General features: G+C 41.7%; 2 protein-coding genes and 2 long non-coding RNA genes across 4 annotated transcripts in view; 3 read left to right on the top strand and 1 right to left on the bottom strand.

The window, feature by feature from the left end:
- LOC131879180 (zinc finger protein basonuclin-2-like) overlaps nt 1-3,801 on the bottom strand; it is a 96,167-nt gene extending 92,366 nt beyond the window's left edge. The window contains exon 1 of the mRNA XM_059225425.1: nt 3,277-3,801. Coding sequence (XP_059081408.1) covers nt 3,277-3,648 — 372 coding nt within the window. The 5' untranslated portion in view covers nt 3,649-3,801. The remainder of the gene's footprint in view (nt 1-3,276) is intronic.
- Nucleotides 3,802-7,051: 3,250 nt separating this feature from the next.
- LOC131879311 (uncharacterized) lies at nt 7,052-7,413 on the top strand. The gene is made up of 2 exons (XR_009373134.1): nt 7,052-7,106; nt 7,183-7,413. It is a non-coding gene; the product is annotated as an uncharacterized LOC131879311 (long non-coding RNA).
- Nucleotides 7,414-10,577: 3,164 nt separating this feature from the next.
- On the top strand, nt 10,578-12,304 carry LOC131878797 (nucleolar GTP-binding protein 2-like). Its single transcript, XM_059224922.1, has one exon. The coding sequence runs from the start codon at nt 10,696-10,698 to the stop codon at nt 12,235-12,237; it is 1,542 nt and encodes a 513-aa protein (XP_059080905.1). The 5' UTR covers nt 10,578-10,695; the 3' UTR covers nt 12,238-12,304.
- A 4,730-nt stretch (nt 12,305-17,034) lies between these two features.
- On the top strand, nt 17,035-17,516 carry LOC131879522 (uncharacterized). The gene is made up of 2 exons (XR_009373164.1): nt 17,035-17,209; nt 17,286-17,516. It is a non-coding gene; the product is annotated as an uncharacterized LOC131879522 (long non-coding RNA).
- The last annotated feature ends 1,001 nt before the right edge of the window (nt 17,517-18,517 follow it).

Here is an 18,517-nt window from a genome sequence, read left to right as displayed (position 1 = left end):
CGGGATATTTGAATTTTGGATGAGCGTCAGAAACGGATGGGTTCCAAAATCTGAAACTCTGGTGCCATGAAGAAAAATGTTGTTCCAAACTTGAACCCAACCAGACCAGGAGCCTGCAATTGACGTCACAGATATGCATGCAAACACGATCAAATACTGGAGACGATACTGTAAAAAGTGAACCCATCTCGTACCTCTTCAACGCAGGCACAAAAGACTCAAATGGTCTTTCAAAGGTTTATGATCGTGTTTTCAAATCTGTGGTTCCAATTTTTAAGTGCTTCTTCAGCTTGGCGAGAAAAAGGAGACGAGAACCCGAGAGGTCCTATTTAATTAAGAGCACTCTTTATGCAAATGACAAGGAAAAATGGAGTTCGGATGCGACACCAGCGTTTCAACTAACTTGATCGAGGATGTCGAGCTCTCTACTTCACAAGCAACCCCTAGGTCTTCTCTGCCAATGGGTGTGGGATGTATTTTACAACCGGGAAAAATGCAGTCAGTGGTGAGAAGGCACGTGAAAATCACTGAACGGTGAGTGTGTCTTTAAATACTCCTCCTCCTCCTCTTCTTCTTCTCCATGATTTTGCACCACTCAAGCAGGGATTGACAGGGCCCTTTTAAAGGGATTTTCCCCTCCCTCCAAGTGAAATTCATTGAGCTTTGTCAGTTCAATCTCGTGGAATGCTTTGTCTTGGAGCCAATGTTTAGCCATGACTTGAACGAGACTCCTCTTGCAATACAGTACACGAAGGTTTGAATGGGGTGGAGATGGCAAATAGGGAGGGACAGTGAGGGGAACGAACGAACGAACGAACGAAGCACCACTGCTCATTGGAAGGAAATGTTGACTTGGTGTCGAAGCTATCTGGATAGTCCATTCTTGGGCAACTAAGGACAAATAGCCGAAATCAATTCACCCACTCCCTTAAGCTTCGCGCTGAAAAAGTACTTCTGTAAGTCACGTTAGCTACTTTGTTGTGCACGCAAGTGTATGGATTTGCGGATGAAAGACTGATCTCATTTTTCATGAAGTATTCCATGGTTCTTTTAATACCTGATAGTCTATCCCTCCTCATTTCTTACTGCCAAATCACTTAGATAGCTGGGAGGACAGGGTCCTTTTGTTTTTGTGTTAGCTTCATGCTTTCATCTTGAGCGATTCATTCCCAAATACTCCAATGCTTTTAGCAGCCCGCCCCGTTCGTAACGTAGACGGTAGGTGTTTCTAATAATATGAGGAAAGATCTTCTGGCTAACCACCCGAAGGCCCAGGGTTCGCCGTTTCACTTCTCATCTTTTTAACATTTCCACTTGAGTTGCTCGGATGGAGACGATAGTATATAGAAGTCACCCCGAGAGTGAGGGGGAAACAAACCGAAAGTTTGGGTCTGGTTGTGGATGGAAAGTCAGGGCAATAATCACAATCAAACCTCGCAAACCATTACCGTCGTCGTGGTGTTGTAATATCTTCTGCTTGGACGACCAAAACAATTTATTCTTGTGTTTTGGGCGAAGAGGACGAGAAAGATGACGAGGATCAGCAATGGCTATAGAAGTAGTAGTGGTAGTAGTAGTGTAGTAGTAGTAGTAGGAGGAGGAGGAGCAGGAGCAGTAGAAAAAGAAGGAGGATAAAGGCGAGTGGTAGTGGGGAGAAAAACACAACCAAATGTCAGCTTTTTTGCCTCCTCCGATCAGTCATGTATCAAACACGAAAATGGAACAAGGAGAAAGACTGAGAGAATGAGGAAGAACAGCTCAGACAGGGTGTACTTGCTTTTGCTATTGCTGCAGTTGTTGTTGTTGTTGTTGTTGCAAATATTGTTATTTTCATCAATATGGTCTGCTAATGGCATTGTCCAAACTCAACCACCACCTGGCTTTTTTGGTCTCCACTGGAATCGCGGCTTCTTTCCATCTCGAAATAGAAATATGTCACTTCATTCCAAAGTTCAATCTCAACCCCTGTCAGTTCGCCTAAAAAAGCAAAATGATGCTCACGTCTAGTCAATCATTCCAATTGAATGAAAACTTTTTCCATTAGAATTTTGAAATGAGCTTAAATGACAACTGTTTGGGATGGATTTCAGCCTCGTATTTCATTTCATTTCCCTTGTGCAGAAATACACATCTTCAACTTTGTCAAGATTAATTGCCATTTCAGCGTGAGGCGAGAGATCCATCAAAAAACATCCTCCTTGTCGTCGTCGTTGTCGCTGTCGTTGTGGTTGTTCTAGTGGCACTCTGTATGCATGTAGCACGTTTGTATTGGATACCTTGGGAGTGCACAGGAGTGCTGTAACGACAGTCCAAAAGCAACAAGAGCGGTTCAAGCATCAGTGGTAGGTAGCAACGACTATTACTCCCAATGAAATCAGATGCCCGCCCTTGTCGTTTGTCAATCAATGAATGAAAAGCTTCTTCAAGAATTGACATTGTTTCTATAGCAAAGGCAGAAATAAGTTTAGCTAGCTACTTGCTTTATCAAACAATGGAAGAGGGAAGCCTAGGAATCCCAGTGATCGTCCATGCCGTTCAACAACTCTGAACGAACATCAAAAGAGATTCCAAAATTTCTCTGGGAGGATATGCCAACTATGTTTCTTTGAACTTTCGAATGAAATTTGATTTTCGGACAGAATGGATGGATGGATAGTTGGATGGAGGAGGGAGGGTACCGATAATCGCGTAAATCTTCATCGCAGACGCACTAGTAACAACCAGAGCCCTGGGGATGGAGAGCGAGAGAGAGAGCGAGAGAGAGAGAGAGAGCTTATGTTGCCATATGAGCAAACCCTTTACGGGATCGTTTGACAATTCCAAATTCAATAAGCAGCCAATTTACATGGAACATGTCCCCTTTGTTCCAACCAGAAGCGTCTATCGTGGAATGCCTGGGCGTGTGATATGATTTCCCATGAGAATGATGCTCCAGGGATGGGGAAACAAGACGGCCAAACGAACGGAAGCCCAATGAGGGAACAACGGGACAAGATCAAGAGAGACCATGGAGAAAAAAAGTGCAACAACAACAACAACAACAACAACAACAGCCTTTACACGGGGAGACTAACGTTAAACGATGAACTATGGGGCAACGGTAACGTGCGCTGCTCATACGCATACTATGTACCTATCCGCCGTGATGGCTTTCAACTAGTTAACCCCTTCTCATATATGTTTTCATTTCACTTGACAAGAAGAGATTTAACCCTGACAAGGAACATATGGGGGTAAAAACGCGCTGAAGAATATTCTAACCAGATGGGCACTTACATTGCTCGTTGGGTGTTGGTAGCCGAAGCGGGTTCCACTGATATGAGGCCGACTCGAAGCGGGCCCGTTGCCCGTGGTGTAGTTGGAAGCGGCTGCAGCTGCCACTGCTGCCGCTCGCAAAGAGTAGCTGAGCCTTGGATCCAAAATAGCCGAAGAGGTGGCGCCGTTGCTCCCCGGAGAATGCAAACTCATTCCCGCTGCGGCTACGGCCTGGGATCGAGACCAAGAATTCATCAGCTCGGCCATTTGGTGCGTGAATTGCTTCAATTGGTCAGGATTGTTCTTGGCGCCACTATTGGGAACTAGTGGTGGAATGCACCCTGAGGGTGGGGTGTCCGTTCCACTGGATCCATGGGGCGATGTTGTTATCATAATGGTCACTAAATGTTGCGGTGGATACTTCTTTAAAAGCTAACACGAAATCACACGCACTAAGAAATACGAGCACCGTCACTGTTTCATCACACGTTTTGGTCAGCCTGGCAGACGTGTTTTTAGACTAACGCTCAAATGAGGTAGCAACTCAAACAGGGGACAACTATCCTTGGAAGAAATCGGAGTGCCAAAGTTTTTCGATACCATCACCCGGTGGTGGTGCTGCCGAGTCAAGAGGAGCAAATGCTTCCGTTGCTAATGGATCTTTATGAATTAATTGAATCAAGCAATCTCCTTCTTCTCCTTTGGCTTGTTCTTGCCTGATCTCGGCGATTCAATGAAGGAACAACGAACGAACGAACGAACGTAAGGAAGAAAGAAAGAGGATAAGAAGAAGGAGAAGGAGCAGAACAACAACAAGAGCGAGAGGACCAAAGCCAGGACGTCGACTTAATTCGCTGCTCGTTGTGCGAAAGAGTGAGAAAAGAGGGGAATATCAAGAAGACGTCAAAGAAATTCCTTCTCCAAAACACTGATGCATGCGAGCCACAAGAAAATCCTACACGGACTCGTCCTAGGCTCTCTCTTCCTTCCTTCCTTCCTTCCTTCTCTCGGATGTGCCTCTTCTTCTTTTTCTTCTTTTTCTTCTCTTTCTCCTACTTCTTCGAGTTGAACCTCGGGGAAAAAAATACCCCTCGCGTTTCGGCGATTTTCAAGCCGCTTTTCACTGGCTCTTCAACGTGAGTGCTCACTACTACTGTTTCCCGAATCCAAGTAGTCAGCACCCTGGCTGCTCTCTCCTCCGTTTTCGGTTTGATCGTGTGCCGCATATGTACATGTATCTATCTACGTACACACCTATGTATATACAGAGATAGGTACGTAGATAGCACATCATATTTGTTATGCGGCTTCTGGCGCGATTCGTCCTTTCGGGGTCGAAATCTTAGCCTTAATATCATAATGAGACACCTGATGACTGATAAGAAGTTGCCCATTTCTCAATGTCTCAAAATGCCCATGGTCATGGCGAACCATGCATTTAAGTAGAAGGACAATCCATGAACAGGAGATCTTATTGAGACAAAATAAGTTATGAACATGTGGCCATGAAATATACACGAGGTTAAAATAGAAGACAAACATTGTGCTAGAGTGTTGGCACCGGTGATGGTGGCAGTAGCTTTAGTAGCAGCGTTAGCAGCCGTGGTAGCCGTAATAATAATAGTAGTACATGGTCATAGCTGCTTCTTTGATTTTGGCCCACTTCAAGCTAAAAGGCCATGGATTCCTCCAATGGGGTTCGAGAAAGCCGGACCATCCGTGTCCCCAATCTTGTTCTTCTTGTTCTTCTTCTTCTCGCATCAGATATTCCCCACCTTCTTGGCCAGCCATTGTCGTTGGTTCTTGGTAACTTGCGTTGCAAGGCGCGACCACCACCACCACCACCACCACCACCACCACCCTTGGCTGGCATTGCGAACGCGACGACCATTGTTGATGTCCTCCTCTCGCCCTTTTCCACACATCCACACATCCTCACTTCTTTCCATTTCCAAGCTACTACGTAGGCATGTCGTCAAAGTGGCCTTTTTCCTCCGGCATAGCTGGGGTTGGTCTGTCCTGTTTCTCTCCTTCTCTCTCCCCTACACTCACCCACGCACATACCCACGCACCCAATACAGTTGGGAGAGCTGAGAAGCTTAGAGGGACCAGAAAATATGCTTTTCGCCAAGAGGAGGACGACACCACCGTCACCACCACCACCATCGAGGCTTTGGAAGAAGGAGGAGAGATGAAAGGAAGAGAAGAAGGAAGGAAGGACGGGCGGAAGCAAGGAAGGAAGCAAAGAGCCTTGTCGCCAAGCTCGTACCTTCGTCTTTTCCTTTTACCATCAAGACCCACATCACGACGACGAGAAGTGTGGTTGGTCCCTCGTTCTTTTGTGTACGCTCGTATATGTATGTATGCAGTGGAGAGTGAGAGCCTGTGAGGGTGTCCAACAAATCGTAAGTCTCGTGACCTGTCGTCAAAGACCAAAACCAGGCCGCTCAGATCTCCCCTTCTCCCAACCGAACACTTTTGGCACCAAAAAAGAAAAGCTGAGGAACCGAAGCCTTGACAAGAAAGAAGACCCCGTCGCAGAGCAGGCGTGTTTGTCGTCGAGATAGGTTGGCTGGTGGGTGGGTGGATGGACGGATGGATGGATGGATGGATGGGTGTTTGGATGTTTGGGTGGCTGAGTTGGTTAGTTGGTTAGTTGATAGGAGGGAAGGTTACCCACTGAGGAAGCAGAACGGAGGACCAAGACACCGAGAGACAAGCTCGATGTGAGCACGGCGGTAGGGAGACGTCTTCTTGTACGTTCCCCAAGCTTTCATCGACCTCGATGGGGCTTGAGGACCGAGGTCTCCTTTGTCGTTGTCAGCTCAGTGCAAACCACGGGGACGACGTTGACGAAGAAGAAAAGAGAAAAGGAAGGAGAAGCAGGAGTAACAACAGCCACAGTAACAGCAACGCCTCAAAGGGAGTAGAACGAGTGGAGGCCGAGGCAAATTTGCTTGAACGTGCCTACACATGTGCATGCATGTGTGTGTGTGGCTGACTGACTGACTGACTGACGTGAGTGTGGCCTCGATGACTTGGAACATGGTAACGGGAAAGGCAAGCAAGACGGATGATGATGATCAAGATGGAAGAAACACGCTCACCAACGGACGGCGAAGCGAAGCTCAGAGAGGTGAGCTTTCGAACAGCGTAGCTACTCCACGTACCTACGTACGTACGTACCTTCTACATACGACATACACATACACGCAAAGAAAGGCGAGGAAAGAGGCGAAACAGGATCGAGAAAAAGCCAGCGAGGTCAGCGGCATACGAAGAATGTCATTGGTCGAGATGCCTTGTGACATTTCCAATTGTCGCCAAGGCTGAAACTGTCGGGCCGTCCCCTTTCCTCCCAAGCCACTCTTGTTCTCCCGGCCTCGTGAAGAGTGCCGCCGCTTAAGTTCAGGTTTTGGGAGAAGAATGCGCCGCTTGAGATTAGCATCAAATCTATGGTGAACCAAAGCCGGGTATTAAGGGACACATTGGGAGTTAGGAAAAGGAACCTCATTGGCCTCTATTTTAAGCAGAGTCGGCCAGCACTTTGAGTACTTGACATCCTTGAATAACAGTCGTTCCAATCAGTTTCAAAGGATGAGAGTCCTATCACTTCGTTATAGTGTATTAGAAGAATTTAGGAGCACCTCCAACACTGATCCTTGACTCCCCCAAATTCGTCATTCGTGAATGAACTGCCAAAGAGGATCAAATTTTTGTGGCTCCCAATTCCCCTTTTCGATACATGAAACCCCTAGCTGGTCTTTTTTTTTTGTTAAACACTCGTACGAGTTGGTGAGTGCATCTTTGAATCATTCCTGGCATGGCATTTTTTCAACATCGTTCTTCTGGTGAGTGCCATAGTCGGAGGGATGATCTTCGCCAAGTCAGCAAAACCGTTCATCACATCGTCCAATTTTTCTATAGGCAGTGGCATGTCGTCTTTGGATTTTGGATGTCCTTCTTTGGATGTGGTTGACGTTTAATCGTTGTCTTGAAAAAGCCGAAGGAGAATCGAACCGGGATCTTTCTCATAGTGGGTACCGCACTACCCACTACACGACATCTCCTCCCTTATTTGATTTGAACTTTCTCAATAATATTTCATCATGCATGTTTATCTTATCAATCGTTTCAATTAAAGTTCTAATTCGCTTACCTCGTCTAAACTTTTTATTTTGCATTTTCGTTGCGATTTTAAAACCATCTTGTCCAGCATAATGAACAGAAAATGAGCAAAATATCTTCAATGAAAGGTCGCTTGTCATTTTAACATAAACTTTTAAGTTGCAAGAAATATATGACCAAATTTGAACTCATGTATAAGGACCCAAAATTAGCGAATAACGACAACCAACAACTTGTACTTAAAAATAACCCATGCGTTTTGGGCAATCCGCCGAAAAATGTTTGCAATTGTTAAATACGTCAGGGAAAACCTAGAACGAATTGTTACAGTATTGTTCGTATGAACTTTCATTTTACCTGCATACTTGCCGATACATATGTTTCAGGCCCATTATGATTCTGACAAAAGGCAATTCAATTTTCTTAGAAAAAATAAATAAATTATGCATAACTTTAAACAGGGAAAAGCTCTGCCTAGAAACTCAAGGCAGATGTCATTGGTAAGGGTACAGATATTTTTGTTTTGCTCATAAAGGATAGCTGCTATTTGACAGTCCACAAGTGTTTCTGACATTTTTAGCTTTATTTGCCGCTTGCAGGTAAAAAGGCGCAAAATCGAAATAATTCCATTGAAATCGAAACATCAATTTCACTGTGCGCAGAAGAATTCTATGACTCTGATATGATTAAGTCATACCTTTGGCATCTGGTTCTGGTCTCGTGCAAGAAAGAAAATGGAACTATTTTTTGTTTACCCAAGCTTACCATTGTTGTCACGACATATATAATGAAGAATTCGGAAAAATAATAAGGGTATCAAATGTATGAACCCGAGTTTGACTGACAAATCATAACTCTGTAGCAACCAACTTCACCATCTCAAGATGACGTGAAATCAAAGTCGTGAGGGAGAGTCCTTCAAAATTGGCAACTAATTCCATGATCGCTTTTGGTTGTGTGTCTCATTTTGAGGGAAATAACCGATTTTGTTTTGGGTCGTTAAGACATGATCTTTTAGGTCGTTTGTTGGTCCGTTGATCAAGGAAAAAGACCAGGGCTACTACCTATCGAAAATGTACGATATCAATGATGTGATGGCTATTTCAATGGCTTGTCGAGATTCAACCCTTTGGCCCCAGGACCTAAACTATTTCTCACCGATCATTACAATCATCATAGAAGTTGAATGAACTATAATTATGCTTTAAAAAATCAAGATGCTTAAGACTGTCCGTGGTTCTCATTATTAGGTCCGGCCAAAATTTCCAGATAAATATGGTCTTTATTGACAGCAAATTTTTCAGCAAAAAACAAAAATCGACCGAATTTGCACAAAAATTTGCAAATAAACTTTCCAAAACATAGGGACCAACACGTTCTGGAGGTTGTGAGGGCTGCTCTTGCCTTCCCTACCAAGCAACCCGTAGATGAAAAGGAGAATTTTATCATGATATCTTTCAGCATTGGGATTTGAACCTGCTTTCCCTAGCGAGCAGATCTTGCCTTGTTCATGCTACCTCCTAGACTGATCTGCATTTTGCACATCCTTATTATTTTGTGAAAAAGACAAGTCTCAGTTCATTAACTAAAACATAATAATGCTAGAGCGTAGCAAATGTATTACAGAACAATTTTATTATGAAAAGTAAGTTTTTCACGTTTCATAAAGGTAATGTAAATGATTTTTTCCGAAATTAACCATCCATCCACGTTATGACCATTTACCCCCAATGAAAACAAGTTAAGATATACCTGGGTTTTAAAGACGATGTTCATTATTCAAACAAAACTAAGTCCCAATATTTGAAATAGAGTATCTTAAAAAAAATGCTATTATGAAAGAGCTGTTTCAGATTGATGGAAAACATAAGCAGGTGGTTGGTAATACGTTTGTAATCTATTTAATACCTAAGTTTACTTTTTCAAAAAGTTTTGAGAAAAAAAACAGGTAGTACAATTTCACATTTTTCCCCAAAATTGACCATAACTCTTGAAAATTATCATGATTTTTTGCATGTGTTTGCATTTTTTTGCTGTAATGGCTAAAATTGCATAATGAATAGCAGAAAAATGTCAAGTATTGTTGTTAAACTTGCAAAATTTGCAGATGCAATAAGTTTGCCGCAAGATCTTTTGCATTTTTATTGCAAAATTTGCGCAAATCCACAATGCAAGTTTTGACCGACCCTACTCATTCTGTACGGCGTGCCGAGTATCGTTCTTGAGAAAACGAGAACGAGAAAGTCCCGAAAAGGGCCCAAATTTCATTCGAGACAAGTTCTCGAAAATAAGTCGGAGTGAAAATATCAAAGCGAAGAATCCCTGATTATAATTTCTGTTTTTATGCCATGCTTTTCACAAAGATAAGTACTGTTACATATTTGGATATAGATATTAGGATATAGATATTAGGATATTATAGGTAGGAAGTATTTTTGAATTCTCAAGATTATCTCGTCGACCACGAACTAGACAATAACCTAACAAACAGCTTTTTTTCTGATAATGACAGCATTCCTTGGGCCAATAGTAAATAACATATGGTACAAGATCTGAGCCACTAAATCAAAGCTAGAATTTTATCAAAAAGTAAAAGCAGTGCGCAGCTTTAACATTTGGGCGAATTAAGTGGAAAAAATGAATTGAAGGATACTTGAAGATTCCAAGATAAAATGATCAAATTAGTAGAGGGATTGATGTCCTATGTATACTTGAATTCTGACTTGCAACAACTAGTCCGCTTTTGCTTTGCTTTCGCGTACTATTTAAGCCGTTCTTTGATCCCTGGGCGTTTCCTGGGCATCTTTTTCAGGCCCCCTTTCCCTGGAAATGAAATTTGATTGATGGTCAAATACCGAGGCCCGGCTACGTCCTGGAGAGTTCTAACATAAAGCTAGGTTGCGCATTTACAGTTATCAGTATACCGCCGAGTCCAGCCATCCTGCGCCCAGGGTACGCACATCCAGATGAACCCAGGATAAATGAACTGTGACCCGTTTTCAAATGCAAAGCATACGTTATGAAACACATTTGAGCCAACATTTAGAACACAATAAAGTACATGTACCTGTAAAGGGTCAAATTGCACCAGCCATCCTGTCTAAGTTGATCCGGGACGCGATAACTGAGAGAGGCTGGTCACCTTGTTGGGATTGTTTTCTTGAACCTGGCAAGCCTGTAGCCATGAGCTAGCTCAGTGTGTCGTGAGAGTGTGTGTACACGGTGGTTGCTTCTCTCTCTGCCTTGGCCGAATTGACACGTGCGTTGACAAATCAAGTCCCGTGAAAGAGTTTCGATCGCGAACATTTGAACATGGCCAAAGGATCGGATCACAGCTTAAGCGTAAGCTCGCATGCCAAAAGCAAAAATGATGCGGTGGGAGCCGGCGGGCAGAGCCAAAGGCGAACAGCGGGCACGGTCAAACGATTGCAAATGTACCGTTGCTCCAAGCCTCGCCGTAACGCCCAGGGCAAAATCATCAAGCAAGCTCCGTTCCAATCGTTTGTGGAGAGCGGGACGCGGGCCCGGATCGAACCGGGTCGCTCGTGGTTCGCCAACACCAAGACCATCTCCCAGCGGGTGCTCCAACAATACCACGAAACCATGAAAGATCGCGGCGATCAGAAGAGTTCGCAAGTCATCCTCAAGAAGACGTCTCTGCCCTTGAGCATGTTGGAAGAGAAAAAGATATCGCCCTTGGGCCAAGTGCCCATGATCCGGCAGACCAACTTCTCGCGCACCTTCGGCAAAAGCGCCACACGAAAACGCCCCAAATTGGCCTTCCAGAACGTGTCGGATCTGTTGGAACACGTGAATGTGGTCAGTCAACGTGAACTCAAAGCTGAGCCCAATCTAGACATGGTGGATTGTCCCCGGGAATACATCTTCGCCGCCGGACAGAGCAAACGCATTTGGAACGAGCTGTACAAGGTGGTGGACAGTTCCGACGTGCTGATCGAGGTGATTGATGCCCGCGATCCGCTTGGCACGCGATCCTATCAGATTGAGCAATACCTCAAGAAGGATAAGCCCACCAAGCAATTGATTCTTCTCATGACCAAGATCGACTTGATTCCGCCTTGGCTCACGCAAAAATGGCTGAATCTGCTCAACGAAGAGTACCCCACGTTGGCCTTTCACGGCTCCGTGCGGAATCCCTTTGGCAAGGGGGCCCTGTACAGCTTGTTGCGTCAGATTTCAAAGTTCCGCAATCAGAGTAACCAAATCTCGGTGGGCTTCATCGGCTATCCCAACGTGGGCAAAAGTTCGGCCATTAACGCGCTACGCGGCAAGAAGGTGTGCAACGTGGCGCCCATTGCCGGCGAAACCAAAGTCTGGCAGTACATCAAACTCATGAAGAAGATCTATCTCATCGACAGTCCGGGCGTGGTTCACCCCAGTGGGCAAGACTCGGATGTGGCCAAAGTGTTGAAGGGTGTGGTGCGGGTGGAGCTAGTGGGTGATCCGACCCAATACATCGAGAGCGTTCTCCAGACCGTCAAGCCTGAGCACATTAAAAAGACGTACACCATTCCGTCTTGGAGCGACGCTGAAGATTTCCTCAAGAAATTGGCCACCAAATCCGGCAAGCTGCTCAAAGGTGGCGAACCTGATCTCGTGGCCGTTTCTAAGATGGTTTTGAACGATTTTCAAAGAGGGAAACTGCCTTATTTCAAGTTACCTCCCGGTTGCGTGCCTCCGGGACAAGGACAGGATGCTGAAAATATCACCACCGCATCGGGCATGTTTGAGGTCACCGAGGCTAAAACAGACGAAGAAAACATCGCGACGGAGGCTGACGTACCGACGATAACTACGAATAGCAATGATAGAGACAATCAGACCCCCACGTAAACAGACAAGGCTCCCTAATACATTATTTCGAAACGTCCCATTCGTGAATATAGTACTTTCTGATGAGTGTATGGAGTTTTTCTTTTAATCTATTTCAAGGGCTGAAACCAGTTGCGCAATCAAATTACTTGTATTTTTGACCAAATGACATAAAAGGCCTGTTAGCTTACATCGCTTGCAGCCATTATTGCTTTTCATGATGATATCCCTGAATCCCTGATGATAGCACGTAAGGGGGAAACGGCAGACGACAACAAAATGATAGCAACTCGCAACGGGAACGAAATGATTGAGTAGACGCACGTTAAAGTACTGGGAGTGACGTTTTCATCAAATTTGACTTTCGTTAAACATCTGGATCATTTGACTTAAGGCTCAAATACTCAAATTATTAATGGATTTCGTATTCCATAAAGCGATTGTGGAACTTGTTCATTCCCTGATATACTCAAAGATTCAATACCGTGCGCCTCTCTACCTAAAAATACTTGTAACCGAAAATGACAGGACTTATGGCCCCTAGCAAAAGCTATAAATTACCTTGTCCACCCCTGTCCAAAAGTGTCCAAAAATAAGGAGGCCGAAAAGTGGACAAAAGAGTTCAAACTACAACTCTTTCAGAAAATTTACTTGAAATTGAAATCTTATCTTAGAACTAGCTCATTGATGGTGTCCTAAGCAAAATAAGTCCTTAAAACCATTGCCATATAGCTCTAAGTTAACCAAAAGAAGATTTTTAAAGGCCATTTTTAAAACTGTTTTTTCTCAACTTAGCAGGTACCAAAGCCTCCCTCTACCAGTGTATGGTTGGCACAAAGCGTTGAAAAAGTGGGTTAGCTTAGTATTTACATTCTAATTATTTAGCTTTGATTATTCAACATTGTTCTGTATTTTTTGTAAGAACATTTCTGATTAAAATCATGAGCCTTTTGGGATTCCTTTGTAAAAAGAGTTAATACTAAAAATTGAACATTTTGCCTAATTGCTAAGGTTTAAGAATGGTTGCATCTTTACATTCAAGATTTGTTTTGCATAAGCAAGTTGATAAAAATATTGTTATGTAAGTTTTTTTTTGGCTTTCAAAGAGAAGAATAAATCATAAATAATAGGTGTATGATTTATCAAAATACTATTTTTTAACATTTAATAAGCAGCTGCTTAGCCATTGTAAATTTCATGACTAAACTTCAATAAAAATAAATTGCCCAGCAACCAAACGCCCTGATTGTAGCTTGGATCCAGGTTCTTAACATGCAAAATACATTTATTCTCTCATTAACTTTGACAAATGATATTTGTTTAACTTTAAAATGTCGCATTCTATCAAGATAGTTCATTAAGATTCTCAAATTACAGTGAATACTTTGGAAATTGAAAACAGTTGTGAAATGATTTGTCAATTTCTACAAAGGTCAGTTGCAGTGCATTAGTCGTTCCTCAATAAAAGGAACGAATTACAGTTACAGTTACTTTGGTTTAGAATAGTAATTCGTTACATAACCGTTACTCGAAAAAATGTAATGGCTTTAATTGTTACAATTACTTTTACTTGAATTTTAGATAACTAATATTTATGTTTTTTTCCCATCAAGACCATTCTTCTCTAAAGAAAATGTGCTTTTGTCTCAAGGAGTCCCCTAATGAGTATCATCTGAAGATTTTGTTTCGACATTTTTTATTAACGAACCTTGGCATTTAATCTTGGCATAATTGTTCAAAATGTGTTGCAGTATAATGCTTTGAGAAGTCAAGACCGAACGGGATAATCATTGTTGAAGGTTTGAAACAATGTCGCAAAAGTCATGATGGAAAACCAGTATTAGACATTATGAAGTCGGTAAAGCTGCCCTATAAGAAGTCTATGCCTTAAGTCATGGAAATGAGGAGGCTTTGGAAATTTGATGCAGCATAATAAAACTAAGGAGAGATTTTCCTTTCTTGACAATTGCACTGAATCAGCTCTTATGTCCAACGGAATTTGATTGACAAGATGTAAGCAATAAAGTAGCTAGTACAATATAAGATTTAAAAAAACAAGGACACCCTCAGAGTAGTTAAGAGCAAGCACGATTTTCAACTCTGACTTTCTTTGATCGTAATATGCTAGATGGAATTAGCAATAAATGGAAATTTCTGTTGAGCCTTAAGGTTCCTCAGCAGTCACGAGATTAACGAAAATTTAAGGGCCATTCTGGAAGCTTAAAAAGGAACGAGTAGCAAGTAATTATTTCAGTTTTTGGGTCGTTACAATTATACAACTTTAGAATGTAATGCAATTACAGTTCCTTTTTCGAAAAAAAGGAACGAATTACTGTTATTTCGTTACTTGTAATTTCGTTACTACTGCCCTGGTCAGTTGCTACTTAAGGTAAATGTATATTCGCAAAGTTTCCAATTTTCCAATTAGTGATTCGATTTGTTGGTTGACATAAATTAGGTAAAACTGTACCTGAATCAGGGTCTAAAAGCTATTGTTTGTCTAACCACTTTTGGGCAATTTTACTTACTTTTGAACACCTTGTGCCCATGTTTGAACATTTTTGTCCAATCTTGATTCCCAAGATTGCCCACCCTGAGCGTACAATCAATACCTTAGGAATATTTGAGGCAAGCAAATAGTGCTGGGCGAGTCCGGCAAAATTGAGACTCGTACGAGTCCTTTGATATCTAGACTTTTTGCCGGACTCGAGTCTGGCAGAGGACTCCAGTCTTTTTCTGTTAGAGTCAGGTCTAGCAAAAGGACTCGCCTTGCAAAATGTTGGATAAAAATGAATAATTTTTGGACGAGTCTGGACTAATAGACTAAAAAGAGTCCTTCTAATTTCTCCAAAATCGAGTAAAAGACTCGAGTGCACCCTGACTCGCCTCAGCTCTAGAAGCAAATTGAGCAATGAAGGAACCCGAAAAAGAAGACAGAGAGGTGGACTAGAGCCACTATAATAGAAGAGTACGCGCATGAGATTTTTGGTCCCAAAACGTCGTTTCCATTGTACTGTGGTTCTTCAGTTCACCCCCAAGGCGGCTTTTCCTGTGTTATGTATTTACTTCATTGTTGTAAAACGTAGCAAGAAATTGAATTGTGTGCATTTAAAAAAAAAATTCTATAATCTTTAAGGCCTTTAAAAAGACAAATTAGTCGGCGCGGAAGGTTGACAGTCTCTGATAACGCAACCCTGCTTCGGCTGTGTTAACAGGGATGCCAAATGTGCGCCTACAATATTTGTCATAGCAAATGTCAAGACTTAGTTTCTAATTCTAGGATGGAGTAAGAAACTCATTTTTTCAACGAAATATTTTTGTGTGCGTGTTGTTGAGTTAATGGGATGATGCTAGCTCCATCACCTTTTTCTGAGATGCGTTGGGCCATATTTGAAGTTCACTTTGGCAGTCCTGAAGGCAAGTCAAAGGTTTCTACGTTCAATGCACATGAGCCGGAAACGGCGATACTGAAGGGTGACTGTATATAGTTTTGTAAACTGTTCATAATGATGATGGTGAAAGATTATAGGTACAAACGGAGCCTATTTTCATTACATTTGTGTTATCATTTTTAGGGTTACTTGTCTACATTTATTCATCAAACGGATGTTTCGAGTATTGATTCAAACGTGTAGTCAAACTCGACCTGATTTAACCTAATGTTACCTCCCTGGTCTGACGCATAATGCAGGGATGTATGCCTGAAGGCGCGTTGGAATTTAGTAAAGAAGTTTGTGTCCGCCCATTCAGGAATGCCAAGTTCGTATCGGTGCATGTTTTTGAATGCCAACATTCTTGTTATTTCATGTTTTCAACAACACTTTCAATTTTTACTCCACTATCGATTCCATTAAACTTGACATTTTTAAACGAAGGAAATGAATATGAATGAAATTACACTTACCTCTACCTTAAGTTGAAGTTTGGCAAATGGTAGTTTAACAAAATGTACGCATCACTTTTGCCAATCCAGGGTAAGGTTGCATCAATTGTGAATCTGAACCTTCCGAATCATCTAATTATTATTATTTTACGGTCGTAGAGACTATAAAATTAAAAAAATATTGCACCCGATTTATTTTCTTGCTACGTTTTACAACAATGAAGTAATCATAACACAGGAAAAGCCGCCTTGGGGGTGAACTGAAGAACCACAGTACAATGGAAACGACGTTTTGGGACCAAAAATCTCATGCGCGTACTCTTCTATTATAGTGGCTCTAGACCAGGCTACACAGGTGCCTTTCAACCGGCGATGCTAGTTTGTGCAAAATCGATGCTGAAATTGCTCATTGGAATTCGAAAATGCCAGAGTAGTGCCACTTTTTTAGAAAGCAAAACCTTCATGATAGTCATGAAGTATTTCAGTTTCAAAGTTCAATTACATTCGGCACTCTTTGACATGGCATCCATGTTCACATGATTTTTCATAATGTTTTACTTTCCAAAAAAAATTGAAAATCACAATTGTCAAAAGAAAAACCTCACAGTAAAAATTGATGGAGTTGTGCATATGATATTCTCACTCAAAAGTTCAACTCATTTTGAACCCTAAGACTCTGAAGGGAACTACGAAAAGTTACAAAAGGTTTATTTGAGCAAATAGTATATTTTTCAGGATTTGAAGAGGTGTATTTCACACAATTAGAAATTGTTCTTCTTATAAAACAAAATGTTCTTCTTGGATGAGATTATATCATAAAAGTAAGATATTATGTTTTTGGTTGCAAGTATCATACTTCAAAGTGGACATTGGCAAAAGCTGCAAGAAGTATCTCTATCCATAAAGCTCAATAGTTGTCCATCTCTTCCAGTGCTGCCAGACGAAATGGATCGATTATCACCTAACTTTTGCCAAAAATAACCAGTTTCATCCCCAGATTTTTGGGGCTCCAAAGAAAAATAACTAATAGATTGTTAAACACTCGTACGAGTTGGTGAGTGCATCTTTGAATCATTCCTGGCATGGCATTTTTTCAACATCGTTCTTCTGGTGAGTGCCATAGTCGGAGGGATGATCTTCGCCAAGTCAGCAAAACCGTTCATCACATCGTCCAATTTTTCTATAGGCAGTGGCATGTCGTCTTTGGATTTTGGATGTCCTTCTTTGGATGTGGTTGACGTTTAATCGTTGTCTTGAAAAAGCCGAAGGAGAATCGAACCGGGATCTTTCTCATAGTGGGTACCGCACTACCCACTACACGACATCTCCTCCCTTATTTGATTTGAACTTTCTCAATAATATTTCATCATGCATGTTTATCTTATCAATCGTTTCAATTAAAGTTCTAATTCGCTTACCTCGTCTAAACTTTTTATTTTGCATTTTCGTTGCGATTTTAAAACCATCTTGTCCAGCATAATGAACAGAAAATGAGCAAAATATCTTCAATGAAAGGTCGCTTGTCATTTTAACATAAACTTTTAAGTTGCAAGAAATATATGACCAAATTTGAACTCATGTATAAGGACCCAAAATTAGCGAATAACGACAACCAACAACTTGTACTTAAAAATAACCCATGCGTTTTGGGCAATCCGCCGAAAAATGTTTGCAATTGTTAAATACGTCAGGGAAAACCTAGAACGAATTGTTACAGTATTGTTCGTATGAACTTTCATTTTACCTGCATACTTGCCGATACATATGTTTCAGGCCCATTATGATTCTGACAAAAGGCAATTCAATTTTCTTAGAAAAAAAAAAATTAAATTATGCATAACTTTAAACAGGGAAAAGCTCTGCCTGGGAAACTCAAGGCAGATGTCATTGGTAAGGTCACAGATATTTTTGTTTTGCTCATAAAAGATAGTTGCTATTTGACAGTTCAAAGGTGTTTCTGACATTTTTAGCTTTATTTGCCGCTTGTAGGTAAAAAGGCGAAAAATTGAAATAATTCTATTGAAATCGAAACATCAATTTCACTGTGCACAGAAGAATTCTATGACTCTGATATGATTAAGAAAGAAAATGGAACTGTTTTTTTGTTTACCCAAACTTACCATTGTTGTCACGACATATATAATCAAGAATTCGGAAAAATAATAAGGGTATCAAATGTATGAACCCGAGTTTGACTGACAAATCATAACTTTGTAGCAACCAACTTCACCATCTCAAGATGACGTGAAATCAAAGTCGTGAGGGAGAGTCCTTCAAAATTGGCAACTAATTCCATGATCGCTTTTGGTTGTGTGTCTCATTTTGAGGGAAATAACCGATTTTGTTTTGGGTCGTTAAGACATGATCTTTTAGGTCGATTGTTGGTCCGTTGATCAAGGAAAAAGACCAGGGCTACTA

This window comes from Tigriopus californicus, chromosome 4, assembly GCF_007210705.1.
Source record: "Tigriopus californicus strain San Diego chromosome 4, Tcal_SD_v2.1, whole genome shotgun sequence".
NCBI lineage: Eukaryota > Metazoa > Arthropoda > Copepoda > Harpacticoida > Harpacticidae > Tigriopus > Tigriopus californicus.
This window is presented reverse-complemented; position numbering and strand designations above follow the sequence as displayed.

Bases quoted from the DNA above. Each gene is read 5' to 3' on its own strand.
- LOC131878797 (XM_059224922.1), top strand. From the start codon at position 10,696: ATGGCCAAAGGATCGGATCACAGCTTAAGCGTAAGCTCGCATGCCAAA.